Genomic DNA, 21,515 nt, shown 5'->3' with positions numbered 1-21,515 from the left:
CACTTCCATCTCTGTCTGAAACCAAATCATAAATAATATGTAGCAGCCTGTCTCTGAGGTGCTATTCACTTCTTGTCAATGACTAATGCTCTGTGCATGCTATTGGTGCAACATTGCAATGTGCACCAATAGCAATGTCCATTTCCCCAGAACAACATTCCGGTATGGAGCGGAAATTCCATAATTATAAAGATAAGCTAAACATAGCTCTGCTGGACTGTGTCTGTGTCCCTGCAGGAGGAGCAGGTCCAGTCCCATGAGGCTCGCTTTCGTGCCACCTCCTCTGAGTTAGCCGAACTGCGCTCCAATGCTCCTGACCGCAAGGTCAAAGGTCGTGAGCTGGAGGAGTATCGCCAGAGGGATGAATATCTGGAATTTGAGGTGAGAGCACAGTTAATAGGATGAAGGATAGGATAGGATAAAATGCATCATCTTTCACTATCGAACCCAGCTGGTTGAAAAGGAGTGCAAAAACTCATCAGAGATTCTGTCCAAGTTTCACTCAGCACTACCCCACTAGTTGTACTGTCAAAATATTAGATATCAGATAGCTTTAGAATCTTAGTTCTGCATCAGGCCCAGCAGGGTACACAAGACCAGTCTAGCAGGTACAGCTGTGCTTGAGTTAGTTAATGCCAGGTGTCGTGGCCTGTTATTTCACTGTCTCTTATTAATGCGACAGGGCTCCTTACGGCTACTAGCTTGAAGGAGTGATTTATTGTGACTTTCCAAGGAAAGAGTAGCTGTAATATATGAAATGAGAGCAGATTGCAGTAGAACAAAGATCCTTGAGATAAAGGTTTTACAGCTTGACTATATTCTATTTCTGTGGCCTCATCCCCTGTCCTCTCCATCTGCCTCCCTCTGTGTCTTTTCATCGATCCGTTTCTCTCTGGGCAGAAAACACGCTATGGGACCTACGCCATGTTACTGCGTGCCAAGATGCGCTGTGGGGAGGAGGACCTGGCAGCATTCGAGTCACGACTCTTTGATGACAACGGGCTCCAGCGCGCACACTCCAGCCCCACACTGCAGCAGGAGACCAGCCAGCAGAGCGGCTCCAAGGGCAAGCGCAGCGAGGGTCAAGGCCAGAGACACAGTTACCGGCAGGCCGTGAAACAATGAGGCCAGGGAGGGGCATGGCGCATGGATGGCATTCTCCCCAGTAAGGTTTTCTTCATAGGGGGGAAGGGAGAGACAGGATACCAGCAATGGGGCCTCTCTCATCTCCCCAGTCTCCTTAGCCAATAGGAATGCAGTGGAGATCATGTGAGGGACAGAGGAAGTGGGCAACATTTGAGTGTGTGAAGCAGAGTGGAGTGGGGAGAGCAGAGACCTTGGGGAAAGAAGCCATCGAGAGAAGATACGCTGATACTCGCTGTGCAGGCTTGAACTATGCTGATGTGAACCAATATTAGGCCTGGTTCACACCTGGTTCTCACTTTTGACATTTTTAAACTTTTTTCCTTCATTGGCTTGTCCCTCCTGCCTGTGCTTCTGAATGAGTTTAGTTTTTAATTGGATGAAACATGCTTGTAAGTCCATATGTCTTTAAACTGTGGTTAACTTTAAAATAATGGCCAGGTTCATTGGATTTATTTCACTGTAGTCTGGACTGTCATAGGTTCTTCAGAGAAACTGATTTTTTTTAAAACTGTCATGCACAATTGTTTGTTGCTGAAACACTTTCTGTGAAGGAGCTGATGAACGCTGATGGCTGCTGCAAAAAAAGTAATAGATAATGATGGAGGCCATCAGGGCTGAGCCCTGAATCTATAACCTGTAGAAGCACATCCACGCTGTGTACAGTTGGCATGTCCTGTTCTTGCTCTGTGTTTTGATTACAATGGCGGAGGTAGCTTTAAAGCCTCAAATCACTTTCTGTGCTGTGGATTACATTGTTTGTAGAACACAAACTCTGTTCCAGATCAGTTTTTTACAAAATTGGCAGCTCTAAAAAGGGCATTAATTGCTTTGTGGATCTGACTGCTGTCAGATATGCTATGGAGCTGTTTCTCTGCAGAGTTTTCTCCCTGCATTTCTGTACCTGCTGTGTGGTCAATGGGCACTGGATTACAAAGACAGGAGTGCTCAGATCTCGGGGACGAGCCTGGGTTTTTGCTGTAGTAAGACGAGCTGTACTTGTTTTTTTTCTACTCCTCAGGTTTAAACCTTGGAATGTGATCCTATCTCCTAGGACGAGAGGTGCATGCGCTCTGTTCTGTGGCATGCTTTTACCATTTCTCTCTCCAAGTTGAGTTGTTTTAAACTGACATTGTTCCAGTTGTACTCATCCTTCTCCTCGCCATCCAGTTTGCTTCTTATTTGTGAAACACTTGTGTGCTACGTTGCTTGATCTTTTTCTAATGTCACTGACAGGGTTGCTCCTCCACCTTTCTAAAGAAGTACTGAGTGTGTTTTAAATGAGGTATGCCATGAGTTCATTGTTTTGGAGAGGCTAAGTTAAGGTAGTTAATCCAGGTAGGCTCTGAATGTCATTTTTGAGAATGTAAAATGGTTGTCTTTCTGTTCTTGATTTGCCTTTCAAGGAAGGTGCACGTTAATTCTAAATGAATAGAATGTGTGAATTAAGAACAAATGTATTTTGGGTTATTTAAATGTGAAGCTGCAAATGCAACATTATTGTTTAGAAATCCACCCCCTCCTGAAGACTGTGCACCCAATGCAGGGCAGTCCAATGAAAGGAGTGTTGTTTACAGTCAACATCACTGTAAGCACACACCGAACACAGTTCTCCACAATTCTATTGTGCACTCTGCTGCTTGGCTGCATTGATTTTTGAAAGTTTTAGGAGCTCTGTTACTTTCCTGTGCATGAATTGAATTATTGTTACTGTTTGCTTTGTTTTTTTTTATCTTATCCTGCAAAAAAGACAAAGCTTAAAATCCTTGAAAACAATACAATTTAAAGAATTATAGGTTAAAGGGAACTACAGAAATGTTTTTACATGTTATGGAACCAATGAATACCTTTAATGTCACATGGAAGGATTTAAAAAAATAGAAAACAGGCTTGTAGCACTAGACATTTTGAAGGAAATTTGAATGTAAAATACTCTAACTGTGTGAATCTCAGAACGGGTATTGTACTGTCTCACAAACAGCAAAGCCATCTTCTACTCAGGCCCACTCTGTACATAAATCCAAGCTGTAATGCTAACATTCTACCAGCAGAGAGAGCTGTACTACAGGACAATTGAACAGCTTCAGCCATAAAAGTGCATTTGCACTGAAATGTAGGAGAAATCAGTTCTGCCAGCACTCCACGGCTTCTTAGGTCTTTCGACCTAAAAAATGTGCAGCTCCCTGTTTCTGCACCAGGTGCTTTTGCGCTGGGGAAACAGCCACCATGTCCAATCTGCTGTTGCCCAAGATACCGGTTTCACATCCTCCAGCATGCTTGTTCTGCTGATCTTGTTTTGCAGCTAGATGAGGAATGGGGCTGAAGATACCCTGAGATGTTGCCCATCTTAGAGTGAAAGCTGAACTGTTGGGGGTGAACAGGGGTGCAGCAGATGCCTGGGTTTGTGGGCCTAGTGCTCTCCCCTGCCCTTTGAGAGTGTCTCCCAGCAAGGCGTGCTCTCCTCCGATTTGCAGATCTCTGTTGTTTCAGCTTTGTTCAGGGAGTGCTGCAGCACTGCTGCTCTTGCAGGATGTGAGCCATCCCTTTTCTGCTTTGTATTGTTTGGATCTACAGGGCGAGCGACATTTCAACTGTTAAAAAAATGGAAGTAATGGAGTCAGTCTTTTAAGATGTAGTGCATTTCTTTTTTTAAGCAAGACTGACATTTCTTCTTGGAGGCGCTGAGACTCCCAGCAGGAATTGTTTTAGACTGAATCAGTAGACCCCCATGTCCCTGGAGATGGTCTGACTGAATGCTGGTATTTATTGGGCATCACTTCCCACTTCACTTCTGTGCAGGGAGGAGCCATAAACTGTGTGTAAATTCTGCTGATATTATTGTTATTGCTAATATTATTATTCCTATTATTGTTATTATTGCTGTTATTTCTTAATTTTCATTATCCTTTCCGGTATGTGGCTGGTGCTGGAGTGGCCAGAGTGCTATGCCCCCAACACTGTGCAGCGCACAAGGGGTGGGGTTCCAGCAGGAAGTCTGAAGAGCTGTTCTGAGCCCTCCTGATCCCTTGCCACAGCCCACTGTAGCCCTTTTCCCCTGTTCCTGAGAACATGAGGCCATTGTGTTGTGTGCACAATGCAGATCGCAAAACATTTCATCACAGAGTGTATTTTTGTCTTCAAACTTGGTGATTTCTATGCGCTGCGATTATTCTGGCTGCGGAGAGGGTGAGGCTGTGAAATCCTATAATGGAGAGGCCTCCTGACACAGCCAGTCTCACTTGACTGCTTGGCTGTGAAGGTGTTGAGTAGCCAGACAGTTGGGTGAGCTGGTTTCAGATCCTCCCCCCACTACAGATGCTTTCTCCCCAATCCAGCCTCCACCTTCCACACAGCTGGAACTCCCTGCCTTACTGGCGCCCAGCTGTTGAGAACATCAGTTTCAGAACATCAGTGCTGATTTGATATTCTCCCCACTCTGATCAACACTTATAGGCATGTAAATAATACAAGAGCTAGCAGCATTTTTTCCTTTTTACAAATTCTAGTGCATTTGAGCTGAAAGAAAGCTTTCTTTTTTTGTCCATCACTGAAACCTCTTGTTGTCTATTGAATCAGGATTTGAAAGAGAATCAGAAGTATATTGTATTTTAATGCTGTTTTATATGCAGGTATTTAAAAATACAACACAAAAAAGCTGTAAAATAGATTTCTGTGACATCTCTGTTCTAGATTGCTACGAATGTGACTGATTTTAAATGTTTTTACTTGGATCATTTTTCGACACCTGTTAGCTGTTCCTTTGTTGACAGCCTGAAAAGAATTGACTCTGTAAGAATACGTTTGTATATGAGCTTCTTTTATGAGGTGTAGAAAAAAATAAAAATGTTTTAAAAAAATTATTGAGTTTAATTTTGGTTTTGTAGTGGAAGCACATTGTCATCATGATCATGAACTAGAGTTCTTTCAGTGCTTTCTGCCCACTTCCTTTCCAGGTGTAATAAAAGCTGATGTTGGATGTCAGGATGGCCAGCTGTTGATTGAAAGAACCTGATGAATGAGGAGCAGCTGCTCTTAATGGAAATCTAACAAGAGTTATAATAGAGATTCAGGAGGAAGGTTAAAAACCTAATCTCACACTTTTGCTCAACTGTATATGTAAGTTTCGCACCCGGGACTTACCTCAGTGTTTCTCTTGTACAAACATTCTGTGTCTCATACCATTGCATGTGTCTTGCATTAGGTGATCTTGAGACCTCCTCGCTTCTTCAGGCTTCACTCAAAGACAGCAGCTCTGCTCCCTCCATACCATTTGTGTGTTTCTTTCAGGTTGCTGATGTCATCAAGCATCCAGATTCACCCTGCGGCAGTTTTTCCAACTCCTTCTCTCTTCTTTCCTGTAGAGGCTGATCAGTCCTGCACATATGTTTGGGGGTTTGTTGGCCTATTCCTCTTTACAGAACTTTTTCAATTCATTGATATTTTTGGGATGTCTTGCATGAACAGCTTGCTTCAGTTAATGCCACAGTATTTCAATTGGGTTAAGGCCAGGACTCTGACTTGGCCATTTCAAAACACAGAATTTCCTCTTTTTAAGCCATTCTGCTGTAGATGAACTCCTGTGTTTAGGATCATTGTTATGCTGCATGAACCAATTTCTATTAAGATCAGATCACCCTTCACCATGCTTCATGGTTGGGATGAGGTTTTTGTATTGGTATGAAGTGGTGTTTTTTTCCCCCCAAAAAATAATGCCAAATTTTGTATTTATGCCAAAATGTATTTATGCCAAAATGTTCCACTTTTGTCTCATTTGTCCACAAAACATTGTTCTAGCAGCATTGTGGAAATTCCAGGTGGTCACTGGAAAACTTGAGGTGGGCAGCAATGTTTTTTTTGAAGAGCAGTGAATTCCGCTGTAGTATCCTCCCATGCACCCCAATCTTGTTCCGTGTTTTTCTTATTGAGGACACATGAACACCGACATTATCCAGTGCAAGAGACATCTCCTTAGCTCTTGACCTAGGGTTCTTTGTCACCTCCTCGACCATTGTATGGCTCACGCTTGTAGGAGCATAGCAATGGTACTGAATTTCTTCCATTTGTACACTGTCTGCATAACTGTGTATTGATGGAGGCCTAAATATTTCTTTAGAAATATTTTTGTAAACCTTTCAACCCTTATGAGCATCGACAATTCTTCTTCTCCTGTCCTCTAAAACCTCTTTTGATCGGGACATGTTTCACTTTGACAAATCAGTGTTGTGAAGAGCAATAGTGTTGGTAACCAAACTTGTTATTGTTGGCAGGGCAGCTCAGACTCACACCTGAATGTCATCTCATTGATTCTAATCGCTGAATAATAGAGGTTATTAACCTAGAGGTTGACATACATTTTCCACGATAAACAGTGAATGTTTAAACATAGACAAGAAAGACTACCATTGTGTGGTATCTGGGTAATCAGATTGTGTTTATCTATTATTATGACTTAGATGAAGATCAGATCACACTTTAGGAGCAATTAATTCAGGAATGCAGATGATACCAAAGGGCTCAAAAACTTTTATAACAACTTTGTCATTTTTGTCACAATCCTCTCTCCCAGTCTTCTTTCTCTGTCCACCACAGGAGCCTCTGGTTGCTGACACCCACTCTGCCCTGTGAGATCAAGCTCACAGTGCCATAGTTTAAACTGGACCTGGGTTTCTTTGTTCAACCCCACACTGTCCCTAATGTTCAGTTCTAGGCAGCTACAGCGATGGGGGTCCCTAAACTATTCACCCTTTCTTCGCTGGCATCCAACTGGTAGCCAGTACCAGCCTTCAACTCCTCCCCCTCCCATTCCTCTAGCTTACATTGCAGATATTCCTCCTTATTGGGGGATTCAGCTTACAATTCTGCTGCCCACCACTCCACTCCACATACTTCCACACAGGTACTGTAGCTTCATGGTAACTGGTATTACTTGACAAACTATAACTCGTGAATATGCCATAGCTGGAAACCAAGAAAAACGAGAAAATATACTGCACACCAGCACACGTCAGCAAGTGGTACTGTACCTATTCCACATGTTCACCAACCTGCGTTCTGGCATCTGCAGCATACGTGGCTCCTACAGGTGCAAGCCTTCTTTTGGGGGTCAGGGCAGCCTCCTCCTTACAGCAAAGCTGCCAAAATACGTAAACACTATTTTTAGTTGTGTATGTGAAATGACTATAAAAAAGGTGGGTGGCATGCGTAGGCTGCAAAGGAACAATAGTTTTATTCCATGCTGAAACGAAGAAAGAAAACAAGTTTCGGCCGTGGAGCCTTCTTCAGGTGTGAGACACCTGAAGATGGTGATACACCCTCTCAAACCTGAAGAAGGCTCCATGGCCGAAACGTTGTGTTTTCTTTCTTCTCTTTTCAGCATGGAATAAACCTATTACTTGTGACTTTAGAAAAGTAATGGAGGGCTGTAAGGCTTTCTCGACAGGGAAAAACGAGTGACATGCTGCCTGGTGCTGAGCTTGCAAGCATCGTCCTGCTGGATCCCAGCAATCTTGTTTAAATTCCTAGATCGCTAAGCTACTAGCAGCCAAATGTGCAAGGATGGGAGGAGCTAAATGGCCTCCTTCTCGGAGATTTTCAGTTTCTAATAACACTCATAATTAGCGCAATATTCTGGAACACCTCACAATAACTGGCTATTCAGTCATTTAAAAAAAAAAACTTTATTGGTTTTAAAACAAAACAACAAAATTAAACAAAATTTAAAAATACAGAAAAGTGGAATTAAGTAGCTCAGAAAAAGCATCTGCTCTCACTGAGCACTAACACAACACAAACTAATGGCCATTCATAAAAACCTTCTACAATCAAGTGCAATTTCTGTATATTTTTATGTCCATCCTGTGTTGTGAAGTAGATTTTTGCTGTTTGGTTTTTATTAATTCAAGTGATCAGCGTGTGTGCAGCACCTTTTTCATACCAGGCTCAGCTCTGGGAGGACCATCCTCAGCTGTGTAAGGGCAGCAGTAGTTTCAAGCCTTGTAGGTGGTGCTGAATGCATGTTCTATTGTTTCAAATATTCTGGAGCCCTTCAGCAATGCTGATGTCAGCTGTTTGTTTCAAGGGGTAAAATACAGGTTTGTAGCCATTACTGAAAACTGTGACCAAGGTGCTGTGGTTAGATCATAGATGCCTGTGAAAATACTGCATGAAAATACTGGGGGTCTTTATAATCTAGCACTCCACAGCATAGGTAAGAGTTATTATCCACACTATCATGCTATGTTTTAAAAATATACACTCATGGTTTAACAGGCCCTCACTGGATAAGCGGTTCTAAAAATGGATGGGGATGGATTATTAAACCTGCCTCTTTGTTGTGATAGCAAGTTCTTCATACAAAGTAGACAATCCCATTTTCTCTGGAGTTTCACATGGCTAATGTGCAGCAGGTCATTACCAGTTCATTGTTATCCAGGGGGTGGGGGGGTAGGCTCGAGCATGGGTTGTTGAAAGTGCACTAAAACATACAAGGTTAAAGATCTATAATTATACTGAAACAAAAAGCCAAAATGAAATCAGGACAGTAGATATGCCATGCCTTTTCACACTGGATGAGGTTTTATTAATTATATCAATAAAATGCTTGTCTTTATATGGCAGTGTTTTCCACTCTCCACCCTCCATGTGAGAAGCAAAAGGGTAAAAGCTCCGGAAGTTTTCCAAGTCCACACACATCAGAAGGTGACACTGAATCTACCTTCTCCATCCTGTGGTGGCCTGCAAGGCCTGAAGTCAATGATTTGCCAGCCATTAACTCAGAGAATCAGTACTGGTTATTTACAACTGCAAACTTTGCTCGTGGTGTCCATTTTCCACTGAAAGAGTCTGTTCTGTAGGTAAGTGAGAGACATTTTTAGGCTTACAGCAACTGAACACCCCAAGACTGTGATGGTCTCCGTGGCATCGCAAGGTGGCATGTGCTGACCCAAGAATCTGAACAGTGAGCTCACAGTCAATAAGAAACCTGCTACGGGACCCCTCTCAGGTGAGGTGGCTTAGCTGGTGTCTGATTTTTTAATTGTTGCAGGAGCTCGGGCAGCCATCCTCTTGCTATGCCAATTGGATCAGGAGTTAGCCAAGACAGACTCCTCCATGTGCTCTTCCTGCAGCTCTTCTGTGGGATGGCTGCAGAATCCACTGTCAACCTTGACTTCTGAAGAAGAAACAGGGAGAGAGGAAAGGCAGTTAACACACAGCATAAATACATACAGTAAGAGCACCGATCAGTCTTCATGTCTGCCTTACCTACCTGTCTATCTTACTTTTGTACAAAGAGGGGAGCAGGTAGTCTACAGAGATTAATATTGGGAGGCAATGTGGAATAATACAACATGAAGAGAGCGCAATTCCAGTACCTGTGCTTGGTGTCTTGTTCTTCAGTTCTGTCTGTCTCAGCAGCCTCACTCCTTCATTCAGCCCCATAGCCTCCAGTGCTTCCACCAGCCCTTCCACTCGACCTCCTCCCAGCTGGCAACACAGAGACCAAAGGTCAGGAGGCAAACATAGAAACCAACCCTTTCACAGCTGAAAACTGCAACTGGGCAAAGGCCTTTCTCCTGCAACAGGTAGATGTGGTGCTGGCAGACCAGTAGGTGGCACTCTTTCCTAAAGAACCAGATTGTATAAACTGTACAGTGCAATATACCCCAGTATAGTGACAGAGGGAGCTATGCTCGTAGGTACCTTCCTAAATGCCTAATTAAAAGAAAGCAGGAAAGGAAGGCGTTAACCTTCCTGTTAACATCAGAAGTTCTGACTTATAGTGCAGGGCAGGGTGTGAATATGGCTCACCTGGTAGCCCTCCAGCAGGCTCCTGCAGGGTGACGGGCACTCCTTGTAAAGGTCGGCCAGCATAAGCATGCCTAATTTCTCTGCCAGCTGTTTCCACTGGACGTCCACTTTTCTGAGGATCCCACACAGCTTGTTGAGTGTCTCCCCATCCATCTTCCCTACAGGGGCAGAGAGCACATGAGTGAGAGAGAGCCCAGGTCTGGGAGTTCTCTCAGGGGCAGAGGGTTTAGTTACCTGGCATCAGCTGCAGAAGCAAAAACCACGTTGGGGTTGACTCATCATTTCTCTTTTTTATTCCTACTGTATATAAACTAATACTCAAGGTTCAAATGATGTACAGTACCAGAAGAAATGGTTCAATCTTTAGCAGAAAAGATGGTTTCCTGCTCTCTTCTCTAAGTACACACTGTCTACAGAGCTATAATAGATAGATACTTTATTGATCCCGTGAGGGAAATTGCAGTGCAACAGCAGCTTAACACAGACAACACAGCAACGGTGTAACGAATGGTACAATAATAATAATGCAATACATACAATACAAACAGTACAGTAAGAAGTGCACTAAGAAGAGTTACTAACAGTCCAGAACACACAAAGAACAAACCAGAACAGAACAGTACACAGAAAAGTTGTATTGCACAATATAAATATAAATGTACTGCACAAGTCCCTGGCATATATTGCACAAAAACGGTTGTAAACGGGAAAAAGAAAAGGAACAGATGTAGCAGTTTACTGTTCAGTCCAGAAACAGGTCACTGTCAATGTTGCCTCTGCCCAGACGCAAGGTGGATGTGTTGTACAGTCTTATGCCAGAAGGCAAGAATGACCTTCTGTAGCGCTCCCTGTCGCACCGTGGATGGATCAGTCTATTGCTTAACGTGCTCTTCATTTCTACAAGCATGTCATAGAGGGGATGGGAGACGTTGTCCATGATGCTATTTTTGGTCACAGCATCCATGTACAGATCGGTGCATAGTTATGGATTGCACCTTAATATAGACAAGCCTATAGCCTATGTGCCCAGGCACAGGGGGCAGGACAGATCAGTGGGCTCTGTAGTTGTATAAAGAGGGTTGTGAGGCCTGGAGAGCACAGACCTGGACTCCGAGACTCAGAGTCAGGTCACAGTTCCTGTAGTGGGGAATGCAGATCCTGTCTCTCAGGCCTGGAGTCGGGGCGCAGCTCCTGTAGCATGGAGCACAGACCTGGACTCTGAGGCTCGGAAGTCAGTGGACCCAGAGGCCCTGACCCTAAGAGCAGCAACTCCTACCTTCCTCTTCTGCCTGCGGGCTCAGGGTTGTGTCTTTGCTGGTGCTGGGTCGTGGCTTGCTCTCCAGGACGTCCCGGACCTGCAAGGACCGACTGATTAATTAACACTCACCCGGCACAAAACAGGGAATTCTTCATACAGCCCTGTTCCCCCCATTAAGCCATTTTAAACTTTGTTAAAATTAAATCAATGCACTTTACAACCAACTACACCCTGCTGGTCTTCAATACTACTAATTAATTTCTTGCAAATGAATAAGTAATAGGTTTATTCCCAGCTGAAAAGAGAAGAAAGGAATCACAATGTTTCAGCTGTGGAGCCTTCTTCGAGTGTCTTCTGTCCCCCTAAAAATATTTCCTCTTGTTCTGCCCATGTTTCTTACTCTACAAGACTGCATCACTAAACTCAGACCAGGAATCACTGTCGGTGCTTATTGGTATTGCAAAGCTCTTCAAGCTGTACTAATCACAACTGCAACAAGGTGAACGAATGAAAGTGCTTTTGGATAGGAAAACCATGGCATCAGATTTTCCATGATAAAATTTCATAAGCATGCTTCACTTAGGGAATGTCAGTCTGTCAGGACCATCTGCCCGTCAGTTGAGTCGGAGTCATGCACTCAGGACAATACCAAGTCTGTCAAGGCAATACTAGGCAGTCAGAACAATGCCAGTCATAGCCATGGCACTGCCTGTTTGAGACTGAGAGGCTGGGTACAGGCTGTGTGGCTCACCCTCTGACACTTGGCCAGATCATAGGGGGTGTGGCCGCGGGCAGGTCTCTTGCGTGGGTTAGGAGTCACTCTGTACGGCTGTGGTTCTGGGGCAACAGCTGGAGATAGTCTATTTTCTCCCCTAGGCAGCCTGCTGGTCGTGCTTCTCCCTTCCTCATCATCGTCTTCATCAGAAGAAGACGAACAGCTGAAGAAGAGTGGCTCATCATTCTCCACACGCTTTTCTGCGCCTGAAGGAAGAGACAGGAGCTTGTAAGTCCTGAGCTGGCATCACTAGGGTACTACACTCAACTCTAACTCTACTGAACTTCACCATTTTCAAAAATTCTTAAAATTTACAAGAAATTGTTTTAATTAGAGTTATGATATACTGTATACATGTTGTATGTATATTCATATTTGTTACTTTCTTACATGCTTTAGTTGATACCTCATTACAACAGGTATTGAGTGTCTGCAGCATCACTCTGTAGCCACACAGGTCACCAACCACACAGAAACCCACCCGCAGCGATCAGCATGGAGCAGAGCACTGGGGAGCCCTGACTGGCAGCCAGGTGCAGAGGGGTGTTTCCTCCGAATGTGCTCAGGTTCACTTCCGCCTTCAGCTGGGGAAAGAGAGACACAATGAGACCAGGATACACACTCACAGCCACACACATTGACCAGCTTAGGAAAGAGACACACTCACAGCCACACATACTGACCAGCTGGGAAGAGAGACACACTCACAGCCACACATACTGACCAGCTGGGAAGAGACACACACTCACAGCCACACACACTGACCAGCTGGGGAAAGACACACTCACAGCCACACGCACTGACCAGCTGGGAAGAGACACACACTCACAGCCACACACACTGACCAGCTGGGGAGAAAGACACACTCACAACCACACACACTGATCAGCTGGGGAGAGAGACACAGTCACAGTCACACACACTGATCAGCTGGGGAGAGAGACACACTCACAGCCACACACACTGATCAGCTGGGGAGAGAGACACAGTCACAGCCACACACACTGATCAGCTGGGGAGAGAGACACACTCACAGCCACACACACTGACCAGCTAGGGAGAGAAGCACTGAACTCAGGATACACACTAACAGCCACTGTACCATTATACATACCTCTGTGACAAGTGTGCAGGCTATTCTCAGCAGGTCTTGCTGTACAGCAAGGTGCAGTGCAGTGCAGCCACTCTTGCGCTCGGCCACATTGACGTTTGCTCCTGCCTCAACCAGCATCCGCAGACAGCGGTCTCCCCCCCGCCTCACAGCCAGGTGAACTGGGTACAGGCCTGACAGAATGACACGGTCAGACAGATGCAAATCTGACATACAGACACCTTGCCGCTGCCTGTGTCCCAGTTCTGATATTCAATCCCTAAATTTCAAGCCGAGGAGGGAGTCCAAGCTTGCCTGGGAGCACCTAGAATGTGTTGTACATTTCGCTGGTCCCTGTGTGTTGTACAGATTGCTGGTCCCTGACTGCTGTACAGATTGCTGGTCTCTGAGTGTTGTACAGATTGCTGACCACTGTGTGTTGTACAGATTGCTGGTCCCTGAGTGTTGTACAGATTGCTGACCACTGTGTGTTGTACAGATTGCTGGTCCCTGTGTGTTGTACAGATTGCTGGTCCCTGTGTGCTGTACAGATTGCTGGTCCCTGTGTGCTGTACAGATTGTTAACCCATGTGTGCTGTACAGATTGCCTGTCCCTGTGTGTTATACAGATTGTTAACCCATGTGTGCTGTACAGATTTCTGGTCCCTGTGTGTTGTACAGATTGTTAACCCATGTGTGCTGTACAGATTGCTGGTCCCTGTGTGTTGTACAGATTGCTGGTCCCTGTGTGCTGTACAGATTGCTGGTCCCTCAGTGTTGTACAGATTGCTGGTCCCTGTGTGCTGTACAGATTGCTGGTCCCTGTGTGCTGTACAGATTGCTGGTCCCTGTGTGCTGTACAGATTGCTGTTCCCTCAGTGTTGTACAGATTGGTGGTCCCTGTGTGTTGTACAGATTGCTGGTCCCTGTGTGCTGTACAGATTGCTGGTCCCTGTGTGTTATACAGATTGTTAACCCATGTGTGCTGTACAGATTGCTTGTCCCTGTGTGTTATACAGATTGTTAACCCATGTGTGCTGTACAGATTTCTGGTCCCTGTGTGTTGTACAGATTGTTAACCCATGTGTGCTGTACAGATTGCTGGTCCCTGTGTGTTGTACAGATCATGGGAACAGGAATCTGTACATGGCTCACTGACCAGTGACTCTGTACAGATTCCTGTTCCCTGAGCGACGTGCCTGTAGAGAATTACAGGCACTGCAGCTTCTTACCACTGTAATCAGAGGTGTTGAGCAGGTTAGCATGGCGTTCCCCCAGGTGTCCCAGCAGGATGCGCAGCATGTTCTCATCACCCATAGGTGCAGCCAGGTGCAAAACAGACTTTCCATAGCGGTCCAAGTGGGAGGGGTCAGCCCCGGCCTTCAGCAGGAAGTCCACGACCTTGTGCTGCTTGGTAATCACTGCCAGGTGCAGGGGAGTCTGGAGAAAAATATAAATAAAAAATCCCATCAAGTCAAGATTGTGGTTTCACCATTAATAAATAATTTCAATTTTAGTGAAGGACAGATATTCCAAACCAGTAATTAAATACTTGCTTTCAGAAAATCCACAGACTTCTCCTGTGATGCGCTAGCTTGTCTATCAGCAGTACAAAAAACTGTATTATTTTTACTTTCATTTCTTGATCTGGCTGATCTTGTGTATCCAAGATGACGTTCAGTTAATAATGCAATAAGGGTTTATTATGTTGTACAGTGCACTCCAAAGATATTGGGTCAAAAACCTAAAATTGGCATTTCCTTGTTGTTTACACAAGTAATTGAAATTCACATTATTTCAACAAATTATTCTGACTCAGAGTTCAAAAGGTCGCCTTTAATTTTTAGGGTATGTTTTGCAAACACACTTAATCATTTTTCAACCAAAGCATATGTCGTGTTCAGTCCCCCAAAATTTAGGTGACCACACTTAACTTTAAGCAAATTAAAGAAGTGAAAAGGTAAGTATTTTGTTGCAAATCCCTTGCTTGCAATAACTACCTCAAGCTTCCGTCCAATTGACATCACCGGACTCTTTTTTTCTTCACCTGAGATAGTTTGCCGGGCTTTAACTGTAGCCTCTTTAAGTTGTTGCTTGCTGGTCGGATTTTCTACCTTCAGTCACCTTTTGACAAATGAAATACATGCTCATTTGGATTCAGATGACTTGGCCAGTTCCAGTTTTTCTGTCTGATGAACTCCTGTGTTAAGTGTGGAGTATGTTTCGGGTCATTGTCCTTCCGCATAATGAACTTCAGCCCAAAAAGTCTAGTGCCATTTTTCTTACATTTGCAGACAAGATGTACTGTATTTGTTTATCTCTGAACTCATCCTACTGCTGCCATCTTCAGTTACGTCATCAACAAAGACCACTGATCCTGTTCCAGAAGCAGCCATACAAGCCCAAGCCATGTACTGTATGGCTCTCTTTCCACCATGCTTTACTGGAGAGGTGTTACACATATGGTCATTGGCTGTTCCTGTTTTTCTCCACACTTTCCATCACTTTGATGTTTATTTTGGTTTGACCTGTCCATAAACCTTGTTCCATAACTCCTGTTGCTCATCTCCGTATTTTTTTGCAAGTTCGAAAAGAATTCTATTCTTGCTGCTGATGAGGGGCTCACCTAGCAGTACAACCTCAGATTTTTTCTTGGTGAAGTCTGCCGCAAAATGTGGTACTCAAGAATTTGAATCCCCACAATCTGGAGATTATTAATGATTTCACTAACTGTAATTTTGGGGTTTTTCTTTACACTTATTTTTCTGTCACCTACTGCATTTTTTTTGGACGCCCTGTTCTCTGCCTGTTCTTGACTGCTCCTGTTGTTTCCTCTTTCTTAATAACATTCCAGATTGTTGATTTTGCAATGCCAAGAGTCTTAATTTTGCTGATGGTCATTTTCTTTCTTCACATTTTCAAAATGGTCTTCTTTTCTGTCACAGTGAGTTCTCTTGTCTTCATTTTGATTTTTGCTGACTAATTCAAGTAAAAGACTTGAGAAGCAGTTTCAAAAGACCCCAACCATCCCTAGACCTTCATGGCTCTTTTATGTGAGTGAAATTTATGCAATGTGTAACACCTGGAAAATTAGAAACACCTGTAAACCTGTTTTTCCCCAATATTTATGATCCAAATTTCATGAGCATACAGCTATAATGGGCTAATTTGAACTCTTGTCCCAAGAATTTTGGAGGGCACTGTGTAATATAATATTTTTTTATATTATAGAACATTACAAAGTCTACAGGAAGAAGATGAGTGTAACACAATATATCATATAATTCACCTGACATCTACCATATAATGCAAAATAATTAGGACATTAGCTTGTTTCACAAGAAAGCAATGAGCTCCAGTTCATTTATTACTATGACGATCTATGCAGCTCTTTTGTCACCATGGTGATATGCTGTACAATACCTCACTGATCACCATGGTGACAAGCAGAAAATTGATGGGCACTGTGTTGATGCGCTGTAATTCATGTCTAACCAAAGCAATGAGAACCAGTTATTATGTAGCCCTACCTGTAGCAGGTGGTTGCAGATGTTGAGGATCTTCTGCTCAGGGATACTGATGATAACCTGGACCAGCTGTTCTACCACAGCTGACTGTTGGTGGATGATGGCCAGGTGTAGGGGTCTGGGAGAGAGAGTGGACTTGGCTAGTTATGGCTGGGATGCCATACTAACACACTTCACACAGTACTTCATTAAATACTAACTACTGCCAAAGAAAACCAAAGGGAGAGTCTACCAAAGAATCCTACACTATTCAGGTGGGGCTGCACATTGATGGTGGTGGAAGGGAGTCCCCATTACCTGTAAAGCGCTTTGAGTGGAGTGTCCAGAAAAGCGCTATATAAGTGTAAGGAATTGTTATTATTATTGTAGCATTGCTATTGTTGTTCAACAGTCTAATACAGAAATAGTGTGCATGGTCCTGACCAAAGCTCATTATTCTGCACAGCAATGCAATTTTGTGCCCTCGGCTGAATCTCAAGTCTCACTGAAAGTACTCACGTGTCTCCATTCTCGTCTTGCACTGCACATAGCTGTCTCTGCACTGCCAGCAACATGCGCACATCCCCCGTGCTGGAGTAGTCGAGCAAGGCCCCTGCTGTTCGCCTGGCCATCTGTGTGGCTCTGGACTGAAGCAGGGCAGCTGTACAGGCCAGTGGGAGACAAGCCATCAGAGCCCATAAACACACAAGTAATGCTATTCAATACTACTAAGGCTTTTCTTCCTGAAGGACCCAGGGAGCATCACAGATAGTAGAGGACTCATTTCCTCCCCCACAAAGGCACTACTCCCCTTAGCCGGACAAGAGCACCTTCTGCACCAGTAGCTCAGGAACACAGCAGAAAAAGAGGGAAGAGTGGGGACTTACTGAACCAAATGAACTGTAGGAGGAAATCCTACCAAGAAGCCTATAGTGGAGTTGTAGCTGACCAGGGATAGGCTTACACTATGGCCAGCCCCCTTTCTTTCAGTGTTTGGAAAAGAAATGATAGGTGCTTGGGATGATATACGGGACTGGTTTATCTGTGATGAGATGGCTTTCATGCTAAGGACCATAGCTCATCATCTGACAACTCAAAACACCACCAGCCAGCCAGTACAGACTCACCACTTCACACACAACATCCCACCTTATTCTGTCACAATCTGGCAATCTGATCAGGAGGTCTTGTAGTGCGTGCTTCTCTACCAAGACACGTCTAAGTGAGATTTAGAGCGACTTCATAATTAACAACAAGAACGATAAAGCTCTTTAACTGATCACTATTCTGAGGCCTGCAAGCATCTTACCAAGCTGTAGGAGCTGTTGCTGTAAGGAGGGGCCCCCATGTGGTGCCCCATTTTGCTGGTTTCCACTGTTATCTTGGGGTTGTGCTAAACCGGCCATCTGGGAGCCCCCCTGGAACCCCCCAAATTGGCCAAGGAAGCTTCCATCCATAGCCTGAGGGAAAGGGAAATAGGAGTCTCCTGGAGAAATGAGGAAACAGGTACCACACATTAGCTGTACTGCCCTAACAGCAGCTCATTAAGGGTAAGAAGGAAGGGTACTGTACAAAGAGTAACTTAAGTCTAATAATCTAAAACACAGCCAGATGCATTCCACAGAGAGGTGGATCTGAACATGATATGATAGGTACTTGAGATGACTGCAATCACTTGACACACACTGCAATCTGTGTATCATCTCACCTACAAGAGACTGCAATCTCTTAACACTGGCTGTGTCATAGAACTGCAATATTATGAGTTGGAAGATTTTGATAGTGTATTCCCTAGGATTCCTTATGCCCCAAGACCATCTGACTACTTACTGCCCAGTCTAAATCCACACACCCCAGTCTGACTCTGTACAGCCTAGGATCACTTCACAAAGTCCAATCTGACTATTTAGAGCCCAGTCTGACTACTTACAGCTCAGTCTTAATTGAGTTCAATCATTATTAACCCTTCTGGGAAATCTGTTATAGGACAGGGTCCAACACAATACAAAAAAACCCCAAACAAACATCTCTATCAAAGAATAAAGTATAACAGTGTTAAGGGAGAATAGAGAGTTGTTTTACATTGTCTGAGTGAAATTGTAATGGGGATTAAAGATTTTCTGAGTCTATTTCCATTACACCTAGGAGTACAGAGGTGTCTCCCTGATGGGAATTGTTTAAATACACAATGAAAGGGAACACCTGCACAGTCCATGATGCTTCAGCTTTACGTACAACTCTCTGTAAAGGGCATTTAGGATTATTTGATTTGTACCAGTGATTTTGCTGCTTGTCCTTTGACTACAGTCTGACTCCTGATTTTCCTATTAGCTCCCTTCTCTTTCGGTGGGACGTAACTCACCCCCCCCTCCGGCTCCTCCTGGCCCGAACCCCCCAGGCCCTCTCCCTGGGCCCCCTGAGCCCCCCATGGCTGGACCACGCCAGTGGTCATGGTAGTGGGGCAGGGGCTTCTGCTTCTTGCGTTGCACCTCCTCCTTGTCTGAGAGACAGAGACAAAGAGACAAGCAAATTATATGTCCTCCTCCAGACCGAGTCTTCTGCTGCAAACCCATGAACCCCGAAAGCCTTACCCGTGAGGTAAGAGCTATGAGCTGAGCACAGGTGACCTCCGGAGGGCTGCTTACCTTGGACCTGGGGCACATATGTGAACTGCTTGGGCTCGCTGCAGTCGCCCCCCTTCCTCCGCTTCAGCTGCAGGAACACAGTGACGGGCCGGTCGATCTCTGTGCTGTGGTACTGAGGCGTCTTGAACACAATGGCGTACTGAGGGTAGGAGACACACAGCAGGTCAGCGAAAGGAGAAGGGCTCCAAACACACCAGCTTACAGAGGTATAGTGATGTGGTAATGTGACTATTCTGTTTCTCACTTCTCTACCCTTGAACTAGGCCTGTCTGACTACTCAGCTATTCTTTTCAATCTGGAATTACCTGTTTCTAACACTTCCCCTCCTCCCCCTTTTCGTAACTGGCGACCAGTTGATCTGCCTAGGTTCACAGATTCTGTTCTATCTTCCTTATCTTCTTTCTCTACCTCTGATCCTGTAGAGGACAAAATACATTTGCTAAATAGCGGCCTTTTATCTCCCCTTGACACCTTTGCTCCTCTCAAAACTCCAACCATCTACCTTTTTCACTCTGCCCCCTTGTACACCGACCATCTACAATCAATGAAGGTAGTCTCACACGAACTTCAACATAGGTGGTGCCTTTCTGGCCTAAACATACATTATCAGGCTTGGAACAATTACTTGAATATAAGTAATTACTGAATACAATTACTGAATATAAGTATATGTTAGAGTTTGCTAGAACCCTAGACAACCCTAGACACCTTTTCTCCACCATCAACAGACTGCTAAAGCCGAAATGACCACATTACCTGCCTCATCGCAACTTTGCAACACATTTTTAGATTTCTTTGACTCCAAGATCAACAACATTCGGCATCACATTCTCTCCACAATGCACATCATTTCCACACCTTCTCCCTGCTTGCCTAACTTTACTGGTTCCCTTCTCTCTAACTTCCCTCTTCTTGACTCTGCATCCATTAGTAAATTAGTTTTGCCTATTAAACTCACCACCTGTATATAAGATCCCATTCCAACCACTTTCAATGAAAGTACAACAATGTACTTTCTCAAGACTGTGATTGGAGTATCTGACACTGCTCTCAAAATGGCTCAAGTCTTACCTCACTGATCGCTGTCACTTTGTCCCTCTTGGCGGATTTAAGCCTGAAATTGGACTCCTTAAGTCTGGTGTTCCTCAGGGCTCAATACTGGGCCCTCTAATTTTCAGCATTTACATGTTTCCACTTGGTCAGCTTTTAAGATCACATGGACTCAACTATCATTTTCATGCTGACGATACTCAAATCTACATCCATACCAAATCTGACACTGATGTGGCTGTCTCTATTCTATTATCTCATTGCATCTCTGACATAAAAACTTGGATGACTCAAAATTTCCTTCATCTAAACTGTGACAAGGCTGAAGACATGCTTATTGATACCCCTGATGGAGCCTGCTAATGGCTTTTACATGCTGAACTATAACCATCACACCTGCTTGATCACAGAGGCTTTCTCCCCCTGTACTTACCCCCAAATGGTGAATGTTTACCCAAATGGTAAATGTTTACACTAAATTCCTGATGACAAAGGAAGGTTTCTATTTCCTTCGGTTACATCAAAGACAGGAGGGGGGGGCGGGGAAACGTGTATATATAAGTTCTGTAGGACCATATCCACTTTGAGCTATGATAGGTATTATAACTATTATGGTGCTTATTGTGGTTCCTTGTATGCATACAATAAAGCTTGGCTGGACGAACGAACACTTCAGGCTCGAATTTCTTGGTTTCTACACCCCTATCAACTTTGTAAAGCCAATGCTGTAACACTATCTGTGGATGGCACTGTACTTGAACTTTAGTCGAAATTGACTAATGGGGGTGATATTTGATTCAGGCTTGACATTCGACCCACATGTATCAAAACTCTTTCTTTCACCTCAGAAATATTACTAGACTACATTCTATGCTATCGCTAACTGCGGCTGAAAAGCTGATCGACACATTTGTTTTCTCCCAAACTGACTACTGTAACCCTGTACTCACTTCTAATTCTACATTGAACAAATTCCAGTATTTTCAAAATGTCCCGTATGTCCTGACCAGGTCTAGCAAGTGATCACATTACTCCTATCCTTGAGTCCTTGCGCTGGCTTCCTGTCAAGTTTCGTGAAACCTTCAAAATCCTCATGCTCACCTATAAGGCTCTGCATGGCTTCGCACCTCAGTACCTGTCTGAACTACTATCATCCTACACCCCATCTCACAATCTTCGATCTTCTAATTCTGGTCTCCTATCAGTCCCCTAAGGCCGTCTACACTCTATGGGTGACAGG

General features: G+C 44.2%; 2 protein-coding genes across 5 annotated transcripts in view; one reads left to right on the top strand and one right to left on the bottom strand.

Moving 5' to 3' along the window:
* Window positions 1-5,001, top strand: part of LOC148835145 (uncharacterized) — an 83,648-nt gene extending 78,647 nt beyond the window's left edge. Inside the window, exons 16-17 of the mRNA XM_088915346.1 lie at window positions 238-381; window positions 901-5,001. Coding sequence (XP_088771472.1) covers window positions 238-381; window positions 901-1,125 — 369 coding nt within the window. The 3' untranslated portion in view covers window positions 1,126-5,001. The remainder of the gene's footprint in view (window positions 1-237; window positions 382-900) is intronic.
* A 2,803-nt stretch (window positions 5,002-7,804) lies between these two features.
* Window positions 7,805-21,515, bottom strand: part of nfkb2 (nuclear factor of kappa light polypeptide gene enhancer in B-cells 2 (p49/p100)) — a 38,018-nt gene continuing 24,307 nt past the window's right edge. For all 4 annotated transcript variants that reach the window (XM_088915342.1, XM_088915340.1, XM_088915341.1 and 1 more), the window contains 13 exons: window positions 19,226-19,364; window positions 18,943-19,080; window positions 17,890-18,066; window positions 17,100-17,241; window positions 16,605-16,719; window positions 14,307-14,514; window positions 13,099-13,268; window positions 12,466-12,568; window positions 11,961-12,190; window positions 11,228-11,306; window positions 9,952-10,109; window positions 9,516-9,627; window positions 7,805-9,313 (listed from right to left, as the gene is read on the bottom strand). In XM_088915342.1, coding sequence (XP_088771468.1) covers window positions 9,225-9,313; window positions 9,516-9,627; window positions 9,952-10,109; window positions 11,228-11,306; window positions 11,961-12,190; window positions 12,466-12,568; window positions 13,099-13,268; window positions 14,307-14,514; window positions 16,605-16,719; window positions 17,100-17,241; window positions 17,890-18,066; window positions 18,943-19,080; window positions 19,226-19,364 — 1,860 coding nt within the window. In that variant the 3' untranslated portion in view covers window positions 7,805-9,224. The remainder of the gene's footprint in view (window positions 9,314-9,515; window positions 9,628-9,951; window positions 10,110-11,227; window positions 11,307-11,960; window positions 12,191-12,465; window positions 12,569-13,098; window positions 13,269-14,306; window positions 14,515-16,604; window positions 16,720-17,099; window positions 17,242-17,889; window positions 18,067-18,942; window positions 19,081-19,225; window positions 19,365-21,515) is intronic.

This window comes from Atractosteus spatula, chromosome 5 (assembly GCF_055471065.1).
Source record: "Atractosteus spatula isolate fAtrSpa1 chromosome 5, fAtrSpa1.hap1, whole genome shotgun sequence".
Classification (NCBI taxonomy): domain Eukaryota; kingdom Metazoa; phylum Chordata; class Actinopteri; order Semionotiformes; family Lepisosteidae; genus Atractosteus; species Atractosteus spatula.
The sequence above is the reverse complement of the archived record's forward strand: the minus strand, read 5'-3'. Positions and strand labels throughout refer to the sequence as shown.